The following is a 23,483-nucleotide window of genomic DNA, read 5'->3' on the forward strand; positions in this document are numbered from 1 at the left end:
CTTTGCCTACTAAGACCCAAGACCTGTATGCATATATTTTGGATCTGGCTGCCTGGTAAACAGTTCTCAAACCAGATCTGTCCTGAGCTCACGCAGGACAGAAACACTCTGCTCGGGGCTCACAAATGTTGTGGAGCATGCAGCACGGCACTATTATGATAACTGAGCTTTTCACATTAGCATCGAAACATATCTGTAAGCATCTCCAATGAGCTTTCAGCTTACCAAAAGCTCATTCCATGACCATTCTGCAGCTACTTAGTTTGAACATGAAATTCCTTTTCCCAGGGTCATTGTCGCAGGGCAGAGGTATAAAACCTTTGAGTGCCCTGCTAAAGAGCCGGCTCCCCCCTGTTTCCACGTAGGGTGGCCGGGTGTATGGGCCCAGACCCTTAGCAGGGAGCCCAGCTGCAGACCCTAATGAGGGCAGGTCTCAGTGTGATCTGCTGAGCCTAGTGGAACCAGCTGGGTTGATGACTGGGAAGGCATATAAACCCAGGGAAGATCTCAGGAAGGGGGCAAGCCAGGCAGGAAGATAGGAGGGTTGAGGCTCTGTCTCTGCGGGCTGACACAAGCCTCAAAGACCAGAGGACGCAGTGAGGGGTCGGAGCAGGGACAGGCGTTGGGGGAATTGGGACTGTACAGCCACTGTAAATAAAAGAACACAGGTGAAGCACCTGCAAGAAGCATCTGAGACCCTTTCTTTGGCCAGCCCAAGCACAGGGCACAGCGACAACGGGAAGGAAACTTGTGCCGTCCTGTGACAATCATAGATAACAGGGTATGGTTTCATAAGCCAAGTCATGAGCAGGTATGCAAGGTCCCCCAAAATAACAGTTGGAGCAGATACACTATACAGGACAATTTTGTTTGTGGGGAATAAAGTCCCCATTTCCACTTTAATTTACAATCCTGATCTTCTCAGCACACTTGTGTCATGAAACTTACCAGTGCACCCCACGTCAGTGTTCATAAATCTGCCTATGTGGTCCACAAGACCTTGCAGAACAATACAATGCAACACCTCAGGAATGGAGGTTGTTCGTAACTCTGAAATATTCATAACCCTGAATGAAATGTTATGGTTGTTCTTTCAGATGTTTACAACTGAACATTGACTTAATACAGCTTTGCAACTTTACTGTGCAGAAGACAAATGCTGCTTTTAACCGTCTTAATTTAAATTAAATAAGCACAGAAACAGTTTCCTTACTTTGTCAAATCTTTTTTTAAACTTTCCCTGTATTTTTTTAGCCGTTTATATTTAACACAGTTCTGTACTGTATTTTTTTTTTTTTTTGGTCTCTGCTGCGGCCTGATTGCGTACTTCCAGTTGCAAATGCGGAGTTTGGTTGACCGGTCAGTTCAGAACCCTGGTGTTCGTAACTCTGAGGTTCTACTGTAGTACCCTTTTCTGTTCACATATTCACTTGCCCCTTATGGTGGGGCAAACTACTGGGACATGAGTTCCATCAATGGCCCTGAGCAGTTTGGAAACCCATGTCTCTCAAAACTAGCTATTTTTTCAGGAATGTTACTTACACCAACCACCCATGGGTTAACCACAATGTTATTTGCCTCACAAACCACGACCACTACAGTGGACCTCCCACCCCCAGATTGGTTGGACATGGACCTATAGCTGTCCGAGATAGTTAGCACCACAGGGCAATACCAACCCACTTCTCAAAAGGTATGGCTCCCTTGAATCGAGTGTTCTGGTGCTCAAGGGTTGATGAAGCTCCTCACACACCTCCAGGAAGGTCCTGTTTCTCATGAGTAAAGCTATGATTCAGTCTTGGGTATTTTTAGTAAAAGTCATGGACAGGTTATGGGCAATAAACAAAAATTCATGAACTGTGACCTCTCCGTTACTTATACGAAAAATACCCATGATTAAATCTTGGGGGAGAGGTGCTGGGGAAACGGGGGGAATGAAGGGGGCTGCTGCTGGGGGGGGCACCCGGGGCCAATGGCACCAGTTGCTTGGGGCTGTGGACTGTGGCTGCTCCGGCTGGCCACCCAGGGACCACTGCCAGGGCCAGCGGACCGTGGCTACTCCAGCCAGTCGGCTGGGAACTGCTGCACGGGGCCACAGACTGCAGCTGCTCCGGCTGGCCCGGGACTGCTGCCGGGCATCACCAGAGCAGTGGCTGGTCTGGCTGTCCCTGGGGCCACTCCAGCAGTGGAGATTGTGGAATCTCCATCACTGAAGATCTTTAAGAGCAGGTTAGACAAACACCTGTCAGGGATGGTCTAGATAATACTTAGTCCTGCCATGAGAGCAGGGGACTGGAGTAGATGACCTATCAGTGTCCCTCCCAGTCCTGTGATCCCTTGATTCTATGATTCCGGTGGGCTGGCCAGTGACTGAAAAGGGCCAGGGAATGGAGGTGGGAGTGGGGATTCCCTGGGGCTGGTCAGTGACTGACAGGGGGCAGGGAATGGAGGTGGGAGTGGGATTCCCTGGGGCTGGTCAGTGACTGACAGGGGGCAGGGAATGGATGGGGCAGGGGGATTCCCTGGGGCTGGTCAGTGACTGACAGGGGGCAGGGAATGGATGGGGCAGGGGGATTCCCTGGGGCTGGTCAGTGACTGACAGGGCCAGGGAATGGATGGGGGAAGGGGGATTCCCTGGGGCTGGTCAGTGACTGACAGGGGGCAGGGAATGGATGGGGGAAGGGGGATTCCCTGGGGCTGCTCAGTGACTGACAGGGGGCAGGGAATGGATGGGGCAGGGGGATTCCCTGGGGCTGGTCAGTGACTGACAGGAGCCAGGGAATGGATGGGGGAAGGGGGATTCCCTGGGGCTGGTCAGTGACTGACAGGGGCCAGGGAATGGGGGCGGGGGGGATTCCCTGGGGCTGGTCAGTGACTGACAGGGGCCAGGGAATGGGGGCGGGGGGGATTCCCTGGGGCTGCTCAGTGTCTGGCCTGGGGGCAGGGAATGGATGGGGGAAGGGGGATTCCCTGGGGCTGCTCAGTGACTGAGGGGCCAGGGAATGGGGGCGGGGGGGATTCCCTGGGGCTGCTCAGTGTCTGGCCTGGGGGCAGGGAATGGATGGGGGAAGGGGGATTCCCTGGGGCTGCTCAGTGACTGACAGGGGCCAGGGAATGGATGGGGGAAGGGGGATTCCCTGGGGCTGCTCAGTGACTGAGGGGCCAGGGAATGGATGGGGGAAGGGGGATTCCCTGGGGCTGCTCAGTGACTGACAGGGGGCAGGGAATGGATGGGGGAAGGGGGATTCCCTGGGGCTGCTCAGTGACTGAGGGGCCAGGGAATGGGTGGTGGCGGGGGGATTCCCTGGGGCTGCTCAGTGACTGACAGGGGGCAGGGAATGGATGGGGGAAGGGGGATTCCCTGGGGCTGGTCAGTGACTGACAGGGGGCAGGGAATGGATGGGGCAGGGGGATTCCCTGGGGCTGGTCAGTGACTGACAGGGGCCAGGGAATGGATGGGGGTGGGGGGATTCCCTGGGGCTGCTCAGTGACTGACAGGGGCCAGGGAATGGATGGGGGAAGGGGGATTCCCTGGGGCTGCTCAGTGACTGAGGGGCCAGGGAATGGGTGGTGGCGGGGGGATTCCCTGGGGCTGGTCAGTGACTGACAGGGGCCAGGGAATGGATGGGGGTGGGGGGGATTCCCTGGGGCTGGCCAGTGAGTAACTGCAAGGGGCTGAGAGCTATTGCTGGGGACACTGAGGGGGATCAGGGTACTACTCCAGACTGGATGGGGCTGGGGAGAGAATTCCCTGGCTTCCCGGCCACGAAGCAATCCCTGTTTCCTGCAAGCACAGAAGCCAGTTGCAATGGCCTCCCGCACCGGACCACACTGAGCAGCGAAGGGCAAGAAGCCCCAGCCCAGCCAGCGGCAGGAGACCGAAGCGTTTGGTGCTTTGGAGAAGATGCGCCCCCGGGTGGCCTTAGGTGTTAATGCTGCCACTTGGAGCAGGTGAGTGGGCGAGTCTCGCATCCTCTCCGCTTCTGCAGCCGGCCCAGGATGTGTAGGCAGAGCTGGTGGATTTTTAAAAGTAGGATCTGCTGAATCAGAGCCTGAGAGCTGTCCAGGGCTGTGTGTGGCCATGTGCTGCAGAAGGGAGGCACCCCCTGGTCGCACACTCGCTGATGGAGAAGGAGATGCTGCTGTTCCACCTGGCACACTCTCTAGGACCCAACACTGACCTAACTTCAAGCCAGGAGACTTAGGGAAGGAAAGGTGAGTGCACATGCTCTGACTCCCTTCATTGCCCGCCGTGTTTCACCAGTCACGGGCATTGCATTTCCTCTGTGCCTCCTGTTCTGATGTGTGTCTATCCATCCATTCATTCACTGAACCATTCCCCCCCCCCGCCCCAATCCAATTGCATCAACTGGGATAACACATTTTACATTAACCTCAACACTTTACTTGTCACGATATGAGGAGGAACAAGGAATTTATAATCTAGCAGTGCCAATACTGCCTGGTTATTTGTGGTGTTCATTATATAGCATCTAGAAGCTGGGTTACTACTGTTATTTTTGAAAACTTGGAAGGTGAAATGGGGGTGGGGGGAAAGGAGGTTAGAAACGGGCAAAGTAGATGTTTTTTCGCCAGTCTAAAAGGTACCCTAGTTACCAAAAGCCAGCTACACATGGTTAGTTCCACTGTGTTTTATGTAGCAGAGGTATTAATTAGCAGCCAATTTACAGTTAGTACAAAATTCAGTATGGAGAGAATACAGAATGTGATATACACATAGATTTAGGTGTGTGTGTGTGTGTAGTACATATGTACCCAAGCACACATATTGAAAATGCATATAGAAGTGTCTGTTTCTTACGCATTTATTTTAACTATACAGTTGTGTTCATATCCAGATAAAACACATGAGCACACTGTGCAACTACACTCATCCAAGCAAAAATATAACATGGAGACAGCAGTATAGTTAACAATAAATGTCTGAAATTTAGCCTCTTGCATTTGAAGGTGTAAATTAGAATATGCATATTTCTACCTTTGGCTCTGGATTTGTAACCCACTTTATTGACCCAGACATATTTCAGTGAGTGAGACTTCCTGGGAGCTGGTTATATCTGAACATATTAAATATAAAATGCCGCATGCTTCACGGATCTGAAAAGTGTGCTGCTGATAGAAGATTGCCAGGTTTTTTTCCCCACAAAAGGAAAAATATGGATTATGTGGGAAGCAAGCAAGCAAACAAAAGCTGGGAGTTGTGTTAAGTACTGATAGCAAGGAAGGCACTGATAATGGGGAGAGGGGAAGGGGGTGCGCTGTGGGAAACCAGCTCCGAGGAAGTTTCACGCGCTGAAATACGTCTGTGTCAATAAAGTAGATTCCAAATCAAGAGCCAAAAGCAGGACTATGCATACGCTAATTTACACCTTCACGTTCCAGTTGCTAAATTTCAGAGCTTAACCTGCCCAGGGTATAGTATGAAGGATGTTTGAATGCCTTGTGAACAGGGAATGTTTGGCTGTGTGTATGAACAGTCACACATGACCCCCTGCTAGACTAGAAGCTGAAGGCTGTGCTATCTATGGAAAAGTAATTTTCCCATGAGGTCTTGGATTTTGACGTACGAGTTCAGTTAACCTTCAGCTCCTGCTAGACTATTAGGAATTGAAGAGCATGAAACTGGAAAGAACATCCACTCTTATAGTTGCCATAAGAACTGAAAAATTGACTTAAATCTCAATGCCACGGTTATTTGGAGGTTCTTAATTCCTCAGAGAGACTCTTCCAGTAGCTATCAGTACATACACTGGCACAAGTTCCTTGTGACTTGCACTGACTGTCACTTGATTTGCAGATGAGCTTTAAAGCGTTGGCTTGAAACGAAAAAAGCCATAAATGGGTGGAGTCCTGGCTATCCAAGGGACTGTCTTGCTTACCTGGCATGTGATACTGTGGCAGCAGTAATCGCGTGAGGCAGTCAAGCTAACAGCCCCCTAGTTTGATAGAGAGGGTGCTTGGGACAGGGCATTCTCAGTGTAGGAGCCTAGGTCTTCAAGAGTAATTAGTGATTTTGGGTGCAAAATCTGAGACATCTTAAAAGAGGCTGATTTTCACAAAGTGCCTTTCATTTGCCCTTTCAAAAATCAAGCCCCTTTGAAGTGTCTCAAACTGGACACCTAAAGTCAATAGTCACTTTAGAAAATATGGGCTCCAGGATCTGGAAGTTGCTTCCCCATGTGGGTTTGCCAGAACATCAAAAGTGCTAGGCTTTGGAGTGTTTGATGGGAGGTATCCTGGGGCAGGTGTCGGGAAGGAATTGACTTTGCTTTGTGGCTGGAGAGTTGTTCTGGCAGGTGGGTGAGGAATCATTTCTGAGGGCTAAGTTTGATATTTTGCAGATGGGTTACTATCTTGGCTGGTGTTAGGAGGCTTCATTTTGATTTAATGTATCACATTTTAGCATGTGTCTAGTGTGATGTGCCAGGGTATAATCCAGACTAATGAGCAGCTGTGTCACCCCTGCCCTGCAACTTGGGTGCCTTAATATGTCTTGCTACAGTAGCTCCCAGCTGCGCCACTCACAAACAACCTCCAGTATGCAAGTCACACCCTGAGTGTCTGTGTGTAACTGCAGCCTGCCAGACACACCTAGTCACAGTCTGGCTCTCACCAGCCTCGGTTATACTGCAGGGTGACCCCAACACACCCTCAGCCCTGAATTTCCCTCCGGAAATGTATGTCCTGTACTGCTCAGCCCTCTCTTAGACAGTACAAAATATTGTAAATCAATTTATTCCTTAAATGGAATAATATGTCATCTTATTATCTCAAATAGTTATTCAGGCACTTCAGTATAAACACACCGGCTTAGAAAAAAACAGTAAAACAGGTTTGTTAACTACAAAAAGAGATTTTGAGTACAAATAATGAGGCATAAAAGTCAGAAATGGTTATAAGAAAAACAAAGATAAGATGTTTACTATTACCTAACTTAACAAACAATATCAGATTCAAGCAAAGTTTCTCACCACATGATTTCAGCGTCTTACTGAGCAAACCCTGTAGGTCAGGACCTGTACGCCAGAGTCCAACGAATGCTTCTTTGGTCACTTCAGGTGCAGTGAATGTGATGGGAAGGAAGGGGGGAGGGGGGGCTTTGGGTATTTGTCGCTCCTTTTTATAGTTTCAGCCCCCCTCTTGAAAAACATTTCCAGCTGGGCACTAGGACATAAAGTGTCTATGTGGAAGGATGTTCCCTGATGGCTTTTTCCTCACCTGATTGAGCTTTCTTTTTTTCCCTTCCTGCTTGATGACTCTCTTTACTGGTTATATGCAAATTAAGCAAAGCACATATTCCTTTGTTTAGAAGAGACCTGTTTGCCAACCTCAGTTTGGTCCGGGCTGTGGGGTTTGGAACATGTGTTAATAACTTCATGCAGTGAAATCTTATTATGTCACATGGAACGTTGCCTCATTTATTTTATCAGGACAATATCGACCAGCAAATTATGAGTTTTCAAATAATACCTTACAAGACATGCCTTGTACAAAAATTATTACAATATTGTGGAGGGGGTGAACCCAGGCGTGCATTCTGTCACACCTAGAGATTCTCCAATAGTTCGGGAGGTTGGGTTTGGCTAGTTGGGTTTATGGAACTGAATTCTAGTTGCTGTGACATATGTATGCTATTAGCTTGTGACTTCAATGTTAGCTATGGATCAGCAGTACGTTTCTACTGACCCTCTTCAAATTTGTGTGCACTAACACTTCGACATGGAAATGGAGCAATTCAACATTATCAAACTGAAACAGTTTGATGTCTCCAAAATCGAAATTTGTGGGAATTTCCATTCTGTGGTAAATTTCAAAATTTCAGTTTTTCATTCTGATTCAGAATAAAAATAAATGCCAAAATGTCAGAAATTTCCCCCAAATGGAAATTCCATTTTCCAACTCTCTAGCCATGAATATATATTACACCACCATTCTGATCACGACTAGGAGTCGAACTAGGGAACCTCTAGAGATAAGAGCATAAGCCTCTCTAGCTTGACCTCAAGGACCAAATTCCATGACTAGGAGCTGTAACAGACCCATATCATCAGAGGATCGGGCACAGAGGGGGGCACATAGAACATACTGAACAATGGGTTACGTATGTATCCAGACTAAGCAGAAAAATCTTCTCATCCACCTTGACAAGGACCAAGATGATAATGAGAAAATTTTTTACTTGCCCATCAAATCAGATTACTCACCCCAGGGGAGTGGAATTTAGCAAGGCTGCTTTAATTCTAGATTCCCATTGCTTCTTTTTCCAATGCTCAGTGCTTTTTCCCTGTATCAAGCGTCCCCTAATTTTGTGCTTTTCATTCACAGGAAGGCTTTTAATTTTCATGATGCCTTTCAGCCAGTGTGGCACATATATAACACTATCATTGGGATTACAAGCTCCCCCCAGTGAATCAGTAACAATGACACAGCGCGGGCAGATTGCTAAGGAGGGTGCGTGGGACTTTTTAAGTGAATGAGACATAATTATAGTTTTCATCTTTTCTTCCATAGACCTGGAATTAATTTGCTTCAAAGCCTGTGTTTTTTTCTTCTCTGCTTCAGGTCTGAACACTGGGGGAAGATGCTGATGGACAAAAATACATCGTCCCTCTCCAACATCTCCTCCACTGCCCTGTCCTGGATAAGAGGAGATGGCAACTGGACAGGGGCAGGAATGGGTCCCCGGGAGGTGGCTGTTGGACTGATACTAACCTTCATAGACTTGATCACTCTGTTTGGGAATACAGTGGTTTTTATCTGCCCTGTGGTGGAGAAGAGGCTGCGTACCGCAACTTACATGTTTATTATGTCATTAGCCATGGCAGATCTCCTCGTTGCTTGTCTGGTCATGCCATTTAGGTAAGAACTGCTTGTAAGGTAAGACCTGCTAGTAATACACTTATTTGATGGCATTCAGTAGCGCTTAGCTCAGTGGCTACTATGTAGAAGGCAAGTCTAATGGTCTAGTAGATGGTGCATAGGAAACAGGACGCCTGGGCTCCAGTCCCAGCACTGCTACAAACTCACCATGGGTCAATCACTTCACCTCCCTGTATCTCAGTTTCTCTACCTGTAAAATGGGAATAATGATGCATATACTCAGGGTATGTCTACACTGCAGCTAGGAGCCTGCTTCCCAGCCTGAGTAGACAGACCCGTGCTAGCTCTGCTTGAGCTAGTGCACTAAAACCAGCAGGGTAGCTGTGGGTAGCACTAGCAGCTGCCTGAATACATACCCCCAGGGTCCGGACAGGTTTGCGCTCAGCTAGCTTGCAGTGTAGATGTGCTCTCCCTCCCTCAGAGACTACTCTGGCATTCCTTGTGAGCCTACGAAAACCACTGGAGGCAATGGGAGTTTTGTGGGCTCAAGGAATACAAGATCAGGCCCTCAGTTAGTTCCAGTCTTCAATTTAATAATTATGTTTCCATTAAGATAATATCTTGGACCAGATTGTTCTCTCATTTACACTTGTGGAAACCAGGGGCAACTCCACTGAAGTCAATGGAGTTAAACCAGAATAAAACCAGAGTGAGAAAAAATCTGAGCTCATATATTCAGAAAAATGTCCTACCCGTGTAGCACATAACACTTGTATTAGTAACCTGACATATTTTTAAAGATTAGATTATTCATCCTATTTTTATCCCAGTAATACCCTCTTTAATATTTCTTCTAGCCCAGTCCAAACACCAGTGGAGGAGGGGAGTGGTGTTCTTGCAAAATAAATGTTTTACCTACATAAACAGGACAGAACAATTGCTATCATTTTCAGCTGTCTGGATCTGCTTGTGATTTATAAATGGAAGACTAAAAATTTTGTTTTGTTTAAAGCTGTCTGCATTGAGAAGGCAAAAATGACCAGGATGGTTTTCCTTTATTATTGTATTCTGACTGCACTTTCACTGGTGAAAACAAATTCACGGCTCTAATGATTGACATGAGGCTAAAAAGACTAAGGAGGGATTAGACCAATCGCTTTAGACCTTTTAGGCCAGATTCACCACTATGATCTGACTGCATTGTTCTCCTTTGGTGATGCAAAATGGCCATAAACCCAGTTTAACCAGCTGGTTAAACAGAGTTTGCATCTGCTTTCAGACATCAGCAATGCAAAGCAGCCAAAGTCTACAAATGAATTTGGCCCTTTTATTTAAATTTAAACCCTGATGTGTAAGAAGTAAGACAAAAATGTTAAAATAACGTGGGGAATGGATTTCCCAGCAAGGAGAGAGTTACAGATTGAGTGGAAGCCTATTAAATAGCCTCAGAGGAAAACCAAAATGGTGTTAGAAGAGAGTTAAAGTTATCCTTTCCAACCACATTAATAGACAGTCATAGTTTCAAACTCAGGAAAATCTCAGTTCAGTTCCCAACTAGAGCTGCTTGAAATATTTTCTATATACTGTTTAACCATAGCTGAGATGTTTAACAGAGATGCATCAGTTGGTACAAAATTTTCATCAGGAAGAATTTTGGGCACGGGGGAAGAGTGAGTGTGATTCTATACCTGGGAGGTTAGCATACCTGGGAATGGGAGATGGGAGACCAATGGTCAAGTCGCTGCTCTAACTGATGTAGCGTGCTCTGGGCTGAAAACCTGTGCTCTAAATCAGGCAGAAGAGGGACATGAACTCGTGGTTCCCGCATCCCAGGCCAATAACAGGATCCACAGGCTTCTGTTTTCATGCAAATGTTCAACAGTTTGGGTTTCCTTCCAAAGCAGAACATAATCAAACTTCAAACCCTTGAATATTGCCACAAAATGCAACGGTCATCCTCCGGTCAGCTCTTGTTCCAGCCTCATCGTTGGCACCACCCTTCTATCTCCTCCCACTCCCACCTGTTGCTACACAAACTTATGTCTGCTTTGTTGGGTGTATGAATTCCAATAGCTCCAGCTTTGGTTGCATGATGAAATAACCCACTCCCCTCCTTCAGGCCCATGGGAAGTCATTGGGAATGCTGGCAGTGACTTCATTGGGAGTAAGGTTAGGGACTCTGCATCATTTACATTGGGGTCCTCATTATGAGCTGTGGTGGGGGTAGGGGGAGCATGTCAGAGCCCATGTTTGGTATACAGGCTCTGTACTGAAAAGGGCCCCCCAGATTTGTCAGCAGGCAGTTCGTCGTAGGTGGAGGCTGGCCAGGTGCACATGGCTAGTACATGACTCAGGATCAAGTCAAAATGGAACAAGAACAGGAGGTGAGGGGAGTGGGATCATGATTTGCTGCCCGGCCTGAGAGGCAGGGTGGGTGGTGTCAGGCAGTAGCTGGCAGTTAAATACTTGCTGCAGTGCGAGGAGGCTGCCAAGCTGGGCCTACACAGCTGAGGGCTCCCTCCACAAGGGACTGGCTGTGATGAGTGCTCTGCTGTTGCAAGCTGCCCCTAGCAGTGGGAACACAAGTTAACTGAGGAACCCCTATGGCCAGAGCTGAGCTGGTGCTTTCCTGATGGTGACCATGACAAAAGGAGCCATGTTAACGCCAGCTGGCTGGAGCAGGGAAAGCAGTGTCACAAATAAAGGATAACTAATAACCGTAACCAACAGGGGTGTGCTTCCAGCAGTCTGTCTGCCAACCCCCATTTCCTCAGGCTTGTTGGTACCTCCATGTCCCTGTTGAAGCCCAGAGCGGAGAATCTGCTACCTCTGCCAGTTTAGTCTCCCTCTCTCAAGACTCTGCACTGGAAGTGGAGGGCACTGCCTCCCCCTACCTTCTGCTCTGTGCTGAGGGCCTTTCTCCAGCAAGTCTTCCTGCCAGTTTGCCGTAGGGACAAGTGACCAGGGCTGGAAGTGGAACCTGGGTCTCCCATGGTGGGGGGGTTAACAAGCCCCACCTCCCCCCACAGATACCTCAGGCTCCTTGCTCCCACCCGACTGACATGTTCTTCCTCTTAATCTAGCCCTTCCTCTCCAGCGGATTTTCTTCCTCTCATTCTATGCATGACCCTTAAACACACTGTGGTTCTCTGGAGTTCCCACATTCTTCCTGTGGCCACGCGGATCCCCTCCTGGACCTTCAGAGAACTAAGAGCTCTCCCTGCAAGAGCTTCCCAACTACCCACATGTCCCCTCTGCCATCCACCTACTGACACAGCCTTCCTGGTTAGGGTGAGAGGAAGTGCTAGGGCCAGCACTGCGGACTGGGGGAGCATTTCCCAAACAAAATGCTCACCTCCCCGAACTGGGAGGGAGCATCCCTCACCAGCAGTGGGAGAGGCTTTCTTCCCAGTAAAGGAGGAGTGGAGAATTTGATGCCACATTTCCTTGTGGGTCAGCAGCAGAGCTGAGAAGGGAGGGGATGAGGTGGTTCTTACCTCCAAGGAAATGGAGGTAACAAAAAAGGCTGAGGAAACTGGTGCTCAGCAAAGAGTAATCTGTCTATGCTTATGTCTTGTAGGGAAGAGGAGCAGTGCTTGTAGGCTGAGAAAACAACAAAGAAAAAACGGGGGGTGGGGATTGTTGGTAGATAGCATTTCAAGAGGGGAAGTATTTCCATGACAACCAATGGCTTAATTATACAGTTAGAGAGAAAATAACCCATTAAGGAGAGAGACACCATATTTATCAGGAAAACTACGAGGGGAACCACATGTAGGCAAGGGTGCCATTTTAAGCACCGCAGGGGTCCAGCAGTAAGATCTTTATGTCACGGGACCACAGAATTACTGCGAGCCTCGGGGAGTTAGGAGGCTGCAAGTGCTCTGACATAGCACATCAAAGTGCTGCAGAGAATAGGCATCACTATTGTCAGCCAGCACAGAATCCAGCAGCTTTTGCCTCCAAAATCCCATTTCAGCTAATGGAGACTCTCCATTAGCTCTCCGCAGTAGAAGGGCTCTTGTACTATGCAAGCCAGCCACTAGGGGGAGAAGGAGTCAGCACAACACTTCTAACTGGAAAAGGGGAAGGTGAAAACAAACATCAGGCCGAAAAATGTGCTCCTGGGTGGAGGAGCTGATCCGAGACCGAAGGATTCAAATCTGTTGTTTTAGCATGGAGCAGTATTACCCCTGCGTTGTTAGCTGATGCTTTACGGTGCTCAAATACCACGGTGAGCTGAGTCATAGACGGAGCTTGATGGACATCTTGATTACAGGCAACGAGCACTCCAAGCACGATAAAATAAAATGCTCCAGTTTATCATTCTAAGTGTGGTGCAATGCGTAGGGTGTCAGTGGCTTGCCATTGGCCCTGATGGGTTCCCATTAAACGTCTTAGTATTGTGCAAGGCTAAACAATTGAGCCTGGTCTTGTATCGCCAGCCAAGCAGGGCGGGGCGATGACTCCCCCTTGCCCACATGGGCCATCACCACAGCATGTTACCTCCTGGCGGTTAATTTCTACGCCAAGTTCATAGAGCATACGTTCAATATAAATACATGATTCCTCATATATTACCTGTACATTCATCTCGCAATGATTGTGAAGCTTGACAGGTTGTGAGCTTTCTTGTAGATCCTCACATGCTACTCTTTATGGATAAATATTCTGTAAGACATGCGTTTGGTGTAGTGACTTTGTCAGGTCTGAGGTGAGAGTTGCTTGCAAAGAACAGGGGAACCTTTGCCAAAGAGTCTCTGTGTCACAGACTCCCAGAATGGGGAAGTTCTCAGTATGCACTTAGCTCAGGTACTATGGACATCACATATGGGGACTTAAAGGTTATAGAGACCCCCTATCAAGCTGCATGACATCTTTGGGGCAGAACCAAGACCGCCATAGACTAGCTAGCTGGCTAGCATATGCCACAAGTACAATAGAGGTGGATTTAGGTTCACAACTTCCCAGCGTGGCTGTTTCAGCTTTTACGCTGAATTGCAGCAGATCAGATGTGCTGCACTGTTTTGTTCATTAACACGTGCCAGAAAGAACAAGCCTATGTGATTCAGTGGAAGGAACATTCAGTCCCTCCTTCGCCAGCTTTAGGGAAAGAAAAGTGGTTTAGTTATAGAGACAAAGGGACTCTCATACAATGCTTCACTTGATTTCAGATTAGTGATGCAGCAAGAAGGTAAAAAAAAGTACGGTTCTGATGTTGAAATTTCTCTGATTTTTTTCAGGATCTATATTTTCCAAGCATTACAAAATAGTACTTAATATCACCACTAAGAAGGTATCAGGTCAGCTGGCAGTGTGTTCTCAGATTGGCATCTATACTATGCCTCAAACTCTTTGGCCTTCCTACAGTGCTCTGCTAACTAAGACCCCCTGTTGCTCCAAAGACTTACACAGGTGATTAATTGTACATACTCTGAGTAGTTGCATCAGCTTCAGTGGTTGACTAGAGCTGCTCGCAGTGCCTGGAGTTAAGCATGTGCATAAGTCTTTGCAGTATTGGGGCTTAAAAGACAGGTTCTGCCATCTAGTACCTTGTTTCACAAATTCTCCTACTGAAATCAATGAAGCTACTTGTGAAGTAAGGTACTACTCTGTGAGCAAAGTTGGCAGTCAGCCCCTAATTTCTCTCTCCATGTCCACAGGTGCCTACTAGGACTGACTAGAAAGTGGAATTTCTATTCTGTGGGAAATTCTGAGATTTCAACATTTGTTTTTGTTCCAAATCAGATTGAAAAGAACAAATTTCTCAGGGAATGAAAATTCCAAAATATTCCAATTTAAAATAATCAAAATGTTCTGTTTTAATAAGGTAAAATGTTTCATTCTGATCATGTGGAAACATTATATATATATATATATATATATATATATATATATATTAAATGTACAAGTTAAACAAAATGAATTCAAATGATAATAAAAATGAAGCATTTTATCTTAATGGAGCGAAACGTTTCAACGTTATCAAAATGATTCGTTTTGACTTTTTTCCCCGATCAGAAATGTTGTCAAAATTGACATGTTCCAGTAAAACATTTCAGTTTCAACAAAATTGCATTTTCAGGAGGGAAAACTGTTACATCGAAAAATGTTCAACCAGCACTAGCATCTACCCCTGTCTGGATGCTTCTCCTCTTGTTAATTGGAACATTTCAGAGAATGTTAACAACATATGTGTAGTATAGAGACTGGATACTCTCAATCTCATATTATTCCTTCATTAATGGCACCTAAGATTTGGTGCTCAGTAATGAATGGACAGGCTGTGCTCGTGTCACTGAGGATATCATCATAACACCCTTTATTCTTTAGAAAAAAGTGAAATTAGAGAGAAACCACAATTGGGTCAGCTAATCCATCACCCTGCCAGTACAGGATTGTTCCTGAGACCCTGAGCTCTTTGTCCCAGTTTAAACATCTCAAGAGAGGGGGCTTTATAGCACTTCTCATAAGGTTGGGGAGTTTGTCATGATGTCTTTAGTCAAAATGTCATCTCCCCAACTCTTGTGTGGTTTGTATGGCGCTTGCCTGCTGCCCTCCACCCCAGACGTGGCTAGATCTCAGGGGTGATGTATAGGTGTACTTTGCAGAGCACTTTGGCATGAAGCACACTTGATTTCTTTTAAAAACTCCGTCTGGCCACGTCACTTAATTTTAAGCCCATTGTATGAGCCTAAATGCATCTATTTTAAATCAGAATGGTTCCTCCTGTGTAAAAAGCTGGAGGAGATTATTGGTGTCTAGAGAATGTGCACGTTATCCAGTCTGCTGAAGGGACGGCTGACTGGTTGGGGCACTCTGTTTGCCTGTGGGAGATGCAGGTTCTAATTCCTACTCCAATACAAAGTAGAATATATCCAGCAGGAAAGACCTGAGGTTGAGAGCACACCTTCAGGAGTTGGGCCCCTGGGGCAAGGTAGGCAGGGGAAGGCCTAGTTCAAAAATCCTGCTTCAGGGCCAGCAGGGAACTGGCTTGCACTAGGGCTCTGAGCAGGTCATTAGTGGTGGGGAGGCATCGCGACGCAAGCAGCTTTGCAAATACTGATTGGCAGCAGCTCAGAGAATCAGGAGCTAAGTGGCAGCTGAGCAGTGATTTGGAGAATCTCACCAGAACATTGGATTCAGGCCCCCAATACCTTTGTGAATCCATCCCATCATCTGTAAAAAGGGGATAACAGCCCTTCCCTACCTCACAGGGGTGTTGTGAGGATAAATGTTATACACTGTGAGGTGCTCAAATACTACTGTAATGGGGCCATATAAGACAACACACAGAGCTCCTCCTAACTCCTCAGATAAACGTTTGTACATTTGTATAACAAGGCTCTGGTACTGACTGGGGCCTCTAGCTCGTACCGTAGCACAGATGCTAATACATTGGGTGCCATTACCATTCTGAAGAGGCAGAAGAATTGTAACCTGTAAAAGCAATTTTAATTAATACTAATTAAATTAATTAAACCAAACCCAAGCATTTAAAAAGAGCATTCTATATAGATTGTATTCCTTTCCTCTTTCTAGCCGGCAAAGCTGAAAGAACTCCAATAGGGTTAGAGCAACTGCTGTGGTTTTAGTGGTAAGAGACTACGAAGCTATATAGTTGCAGGGAAGGAGACGGGAATTAATTCTCACAAAGGCAGTGAACTGTTCACTGTGTCACATAACATAAGTCCAATAGAAAGTTTTTGCAGGAGAAGTCAAGGACTTATATAAAGCTGGTAAAAGTAGGAAGAAACAAATTGCAGCCAGGTAAATGCTATAGCACTGCAGACCACGCAGCCCGTTGTACTCCTGCCTCAAGCTTCCTGACTGGTTACTCATTTGTTACGAGTTTCAGAGTCGCAGCTGTGTTAGTCTGTATCAGCAAAAAGAACAGGAGTACTTGTGGCACCGTAGAGACTAACAAATTTATTTGAGCATAAGCTTCCGTGGGCTAAAACCCACTTCATCAGATGCATGCAATGGAAAATACAGTAGGAAGATATATATACACACACAGAGAACATGAAAAAATGGGTGTTGTCATATACACTATAATGAGAGTAATCAGTTAAGGGAGTAGGGATAGCTCAGTGGTTTGAGCATTAGCCCCCTAAACGCAGGGTTGTGAGTTCAATCCTTGAGGGGGTCATTTAGGGATCTGGGGCAAAAATTGGGGATTGGTCCTGCTTTGAGCAGGGGGTTGGACTAGATGACCTCCTGAGGTCCCTTCCAACCCTGATATTCTATGAAAGCCTTTTCTTAGGGGGAGGGATAGCTCAGTGGTTTGAGCATTGGCCTGCTAAACCCAGGGTTGTGAGTTCAATCCTTGAGTGGGCCTTTTAGGGATCTGGGGCAAACATTGGGGACTGGTCCTGCTTTTGAGCACGGGGTTGGACTAGATGACCTCCTGAGGTCTCTTCCTACTCTGTGATTCTGTGCGATTCTGATCAATTAAGTGATCACCTTAATTGATCACTTTCCTTATAGTGTGTATGGCAACACCCATTTTTTCATGTTCTCTGTATATCTATATCTATATATCTTCCTACTGTATTTTCCACTGCATGCATCCAGTGAAGTGGGTTTTAGCCCACGGAAGCTTATGCTCAAATAAATGTTAGTTTCTAAGGTGCCACAAGTACTCTTCGTTCATTTGTTATGGTTTCTCTGACTTTGTTGGTAATATTTTGGTGCAGGTGAGTGATTTTCACTGGCTTACTTGCCTCAGTGAGGCATTTATAGGCTAAACAACATGAGAACTGGGGTTCTCATATGAATCCCATTATCCAGAAGCTAAAATGCATGAAATCTGAAGTAGCAGACCAGATGGGAAGTACCAAAGCTGCTTGGAACGTTGGAGGAGGGAAGCTATTCCAAGCCCAGGAATTGAAATATCATGAGAAGACTATGCAGTTCAATTTTATTAAATCACATATGACATCTCTTTGTCAAATACAAAAAGAAAAACACAGTCTAAAACAGCACCATCCAGATAATACATCAAAATGTCAGTTAGAACCTAATATAAACTCTCTTCTTCAGCACAGTGCAAAAAGGGCAAAAATTGCCACCGAATTGATTACTGAAGGTGGCTGAGAAAAAACTTAAGACCTTATTTTTTGGGATGGTGATAAAAAAATCTTTTTTTTTTTTTTTTTATACAAAAGAGGCAAAATCCAGCAGGCTGAAAAATTCTACAATGCAAAAGATGAGGTTGATCTTCCAGTGCTCCAATATGAGCTGTTGTGAAGAATAGCTCTCTCGTTTTGGTTCCATAAGTGTCTTCTTGTGGCACGGAAAAAGCCTGTGACAAACATAACCATATATGAAAATAAAAATAAATTAGAGATGATCTGCACTAAAACTGCAACCATGCCAAGGGATTCCATTAAAACAGTGTTCCATCTTGTAGCATAAGTGGGACCTTAACTATGTCCCATATCAGGCTAAAGTCTTGGGCATCAAACTTGGGGATTACTCCAATTTGCCTCCTAACAAAATTTCAATGTATCTCAATAACAGTCGCCATATTTTCACTAATCTTGCCAACAGGGTATGACATAAACTTGGGTCTTGGGTAAATAGGCTTCTACATAGCAAAAAAAATAATCACTCTTCAATTGTAACAATATATTGTGTTCTCTCTCTCTCTCTCTCTCACCATCCCACAGCATAATTTATGAGGTGACAGGGATGTGGCTATTTGGGAAGCTGTTCTGTAAAGTGTGGATTTCTTTTGATGTCATGTTCTGCACGGCGTCCATTGTCACATTGTGCTTTATCAGTCTGGATAGATATTGCTCCGTGGTGACCCCCTATCATTATTCAATGAGGATGTCACGTCGAAGGCGAGTATACTTCTCAAAAGATCATGGAGATGGAGGAAGGTTTTAGGATCTGTCAGATGTTCCATCATCAGTCCCAATTCCAGGGTTTAACAACTATCATAAAACATCCCCGGAGGGCTAATTTGGACAGATTGCCATCTCTGCTCTTACACCTCAAATTCAAATGGGAGCTAAGAACTGCACCCATTAAGAAAGAATAATTTAAGATCAAGAATTGAGAGGAAGAATTATCCAGTGGGCTAGCAAGGGACTTGGGAAAGCCTGACTTCATTTCCTGATCTGCCACAGACTTCCTGTGTGACCTTGGGCAAGTCACTTAGTCTCTGTGTCACAGGTCCCCCATCTATAAAATGGAGATCATAGCACTGCCCTGCCTCACAGATGTGTGTTGTGAGGCTAAATAAAGAGTGTGAGGCAGTCAAATACTCTAGTAATGGAGATCATACAAGTACCTAGACACAGGCAATCAAGTCTCATATTCTAAAATAGTATCTATGTAATAAGATCCCAGGACTGTCACTCTGAAGCCTAGAATGTCTGTACAGTGTGAAGTGATGGAAACAGCTACAAGCATGGCTGAGAGCTCTTTTTGTTTAGAATAGCACCAGGTTCAGTCACCACTGGGGGACGCTGTCCATCACTGTCCAATTTTTAAGTTCTCAGCCATTTTGATTTTATGAAGTACACCCAGTGGTACTTTATGAAGTGGATTAGTTGGCCCAAATGCCACACCTGTGTGACAGGACAGGCTTTCAGCTCCTAGTTTATTTATATTTAACTCCCCATAGTGCTAATTTTTGAGTCCCCAAATCCTTCAGAGTTTTTACTCAAATGTGGAACACACCCTTACTATGGGCCATGACAGTTCCAGATGAGCCATTTGCAGCCACCACCCAAAATCTGATCTGTATTTGATAAGCAGCCCTTTGCACCATTTAAAGACCCCTACTTTGTAAAGAACCCCATGGCTGACCTGGCCTGCATGCACTTCTATGAATGCCCCTTTTGAATTAGGAACATGTTGCAAAATTATTTGGCTAGTAATGAGTTTTAGGCAGTGCTACAGACTTGATACATAGCTGACGGCACAAGGGAGTCAGTGTGCCCACCTACATGTTTCAGGAAGTAGTGATTCCCGGGAAAATGTAGATAGTGGGACCCTCCAAAAAAACATAAGAAGGGCCATACTGGGTCAGCCCAATGGTCCATTAAGCCCAATGTCCTGTCTTCTGACAGTGGCCAGTACCACACATTTCAGAGGGAATGAACAGAAGAGGGCAATTTAGAGTGATCCATCCCCCATCATGCAGTCCCTGTGTCTGGCAATCACAGGTTTAGGGACACCTGGAGCATGAAGTTCCCATCCCTGACCATCTTGGAGGATAGGTTCATCAATGGCTATTAGGCATGAAATTATCTAAGTCTTCTTTGAACTCAGTTATACTTTTGGTCTTCACAACATCCCCTAGCAATGAGTTCCACAGGTTAACTGTGCATTGTGTGCGGAAGTACTTCCTTATGTTTGTTGTAGACCTACTGCCTATAAATTTCATTGGGTGACCCCTGGTTCTGGTGTTATGTGAAAGAGTAAATAATACTTCCTTATTCGCTTTCTTCAATTCAATCACAATTTTGTAGGCCGCTGTCATATCCCCCCTTTAATAATCTTTTCCAAGTTGAACTGTCCCAGTCTTTTAAATCTCTCCTCATATGGAAGCTGTTCCATTCCTCTAATCATTTTCCTGGCCCTGCTCAGTACCTTTTGCAATTCTAACGTGTCTTTTCTGAGATGAGATGGACTAGAACTGGATGCAGTATTCAAGGTGTGGGCAGGGCATGTCATGGATTTACCCTCACCATCCTAACCCAGGAGTTCCCGTGGTGAGCGCAGGTTTAAGCTCCTACCAGTGTTCCATAGGAAACCTACGGTAGAGGGCTGCTGCGGGCTGGGACAGTTTAGGTGAGTGTGACTTTCCCCGTGCCCTGGCCATTTTTTAAAAAGTTCATAAATCTAGATGGGAAATTAGGGAGTTGTCCTGAGGGCCCTGCTAAGCTGTGTCAAAGGGTTGCAAAATTTGGGCACCATGTCTTACCAGCGTAAAATGACGATCACCTCCTGACCCTACAACTGGTTGGAAAATGTCAATGTGTCAATATTCTAACAGAAAAGAAAATATTCCCTGAAACAATGTTTCCCGCTATTTTTCCAACCAGTTCTATGGGTCCCTGATAAACAGACTGGCCTAAATCTAAGCATAATCCAAATAACCCAGACTTTGGAAATGTTCAAATTTGGACCCAAACAGTGTGTCTCAGGCTTCTCTATACTTACCTCTTCAGAGCACTTCAGAAGCATTGACTGATCTCCACAACACACCTGTGGAGTATCAGTAGTGTCAGCTGTTTTCAAGGAAGATCTCAGAATAACTTGTACTCCCAAGTTTTTACCCTCCTGATCTTCCATTTGCAGGTGCATCGTAATGACCTGTATGGTCTGGGTATACTCCTCCCTCATTTCCTTCCTACCAGTCATGCAAGGCTGGAATGAGATACCTGGTGTAGATTTTGATGCTGGCAAAGAGTGCATCTTTGTCACCAACTGGACTTTTGCCATCGTCGCTTCTGCCCTGGCATTTTTTGTCCCCTTCATGATTATGTGCAGCATGTATTTCTTCATCTACCGAGCATCGCGACTCAAGGCCACTCGCATCATGTCTCAGTCCCTTGACATTCACTACCATCCCAATAGCAAGAGGCAGAACAACCTGCAGCTGGAAAACAAAGCCACTCGGACCATTAGCATCATCATCTCAGTCTTCATATTGTGCTGGTTACCATACTTTGTTCTGAATATATGGCTAGCTGCCAAAGGTACCAATTCCACCGGCCCAGTCCTGGTTGATGCCTTCAAGGTCATAACTTGGTTAGGTTATTGCAATTCTACTATCAATCCCATGCTCTACGCCTTTCTGAATCGGGACTTCCAACGGGCTCTGAAGAACCTGTTCACCTGCAGGCGCAGGTCTCAGGTGGGTATTGGAGAAGATATGGTCTCAATAGCCACCTTTTCCAAGACTGCTCAAGACCCAGAATACAGCATTAAAGTCCCAATGCCTACTGGAGCGCTGAAGAGCAAGCACAAACAATAAAGTTCTGGGTTACTTGTTGCAGGATGTGACAGATGCAGAGTGTATGGGGACTGATGTGTATTTTTTTTGGGAGGGGGGGTGTCTATTAATTGAATTTTTTTGGGAAGAGATTGGGCGCAAGATTACAAATGCATTTTTATTTTGGCTGTAATCTGTGTGAAATGTGAGCAACAGGATGATGCCATATTGTCCTTTCATCTTCCTTTGTGCTGTGAACAAAATTAGTAGCACTTTCTGAAAGAGCAGCAAAGGACCTTGATCTTGCAGCTGAGTTGTCATAACCAATTGACTAGTTTTCCACTAAAAAAAAATTACACTATATATAAATAGCAGAAAAGTTTCCTGTGAATGATTCAAACTTTATGTTGAAAAAGTAGCCGTGAAAAATGAATTGTGCTCACTGAGCGCCTTTTAGCCTGGGTGTAATCTACAATTGAGTATATGTGCACCCTCTCAGGGCACTTCAATACAGCCCTGGTCCTGCAAAAGCTTATGTTACAAGCTCAACATTACTTGCACATTTTCAATGGGACTACTTGTGAATAAAGTTCATCATGCACAGAGGTGTTGGTAGGCTCTAGCCTATGAATGAAAGTCACTCATGTGCAGAGAGACATCACAAGACCCAGCCACCAGTGACCTCAGCGGAGCCTAGGTCTTGTGCTGGCTCTCTGCACCGTGGTAGATCCCATCCCAATTTTCTTCAAAAATAAGTGTGTAGTTGCAAAGCTTATAAACTTTCCAAACTAAGTCTGAGAGATTTAAAATAAGTGATTCATCAACAGCAAGTGCAGACAGATAGGAGAGGTGTTCAGGTACATGAATTGTGTGTCCCAGACCTTTGGAAGGCTGCCCAACCAAATACGACTGTTGGCTGAAACAAGTATGGAGACCTTTATCATTCTATAGAACTTATACAGCCCCTGTTGTCCAAGATGTTATAAGTGGTTTACAATTGTCTAAAAAAGCTGCACAGGACACTGGATTGGCAGGTAAGAGATGTAAGAATCACTTATCCTACCACTACAATGCCACAGAAACCTCTGGCATGGAGTTCAGCAGCTGCTTAACAGTACAACATTAACAGCTGTAGAAGGAAGTGGGGGTGGGGGGCTGGGAGATATTCACCCAAGTTTTGAATGTGACCAGACATTGTACAATAAAACCTCCCTGCTGATGAGGTGAAGCATACTGGGGCTCAGGGGTGGCTGAGAGAAACTCTCCCTGTGCCCAGTCAGTCTGACTGTGAAGCTGGGAAACTCTCTCAAGGAAGGTGGCACATGTGATCCCTCCTGTTTTGACTCTGATATAGTCTGGCTCCAGAATACCCTGAATCTGACTGAATTTTTCTGCACAGCAGCCTCCTCAAGGCAATCTGGCTTCATCAGTCAACCCGCCATTCAGAACACTTCCACTGGCTGGAAGCCATGAAGAAGGACCTTTTATGGTATGTCTACACTGCAACTAAACACCCACAGCTGGCTCTGTCAGCTGACTCAGGCTCCCAGGGCTTAGACAACAGGGCTGTTTAATTGTGGGGTAGATGCTCTGGCTGGAGCCTAGGCTCTGAGACCCTCCCTGCTTGTGAGGTCCCAGAGCCTGGGCTCCAGCCCAAGCCCGAATGTCTATACCACAATTTTAC

At 45.8% G+C, this 23,483-nt stretch overlaps 1 protein-coding gene across 1 annotated transcript; it reads left to right on the top strand.

Annotated features, from left to right (window-relative positions):
- The first annotated feature begins 3,940 nt into the window (after window positions 1-3,940).
- On the top strand, window positions 3,941-23,341 carry LOC114021666 (histamine H2 receptor). The gene is given in 4 exon segments (XM_027831473.3): window positions 3,941-4,215; window positions 8,584-8,880; window positions 18,516-18,692; window positions 21,163-23,341. Coding segments are annotated over 3 exon segments (1,188 nt in total). The 5' UTR covers window positions 3,941-4,215; window positions 8,584-8,602; the 3' UTR covers window positions 21,896-23,341.
- Window positions 23,342-23,483: the final 142 nt, after the last annotated feature.

This window comes from Chelonia mydas, chromosome 4 (assembly GCF_015237465.2).
Source record: "Chelonia mydas isolate rCheMyd1 chromosome 4, rCheMyd1.pri.v2, whole genome shotgun sequence".
In the NCBI taxonomy this organism is placed as follows: domain Eukaryota; kingdom Metazoa; phylum Chordata; order Testudines; family Cheloniidae; genus Chelonia; species Chelonia mydas.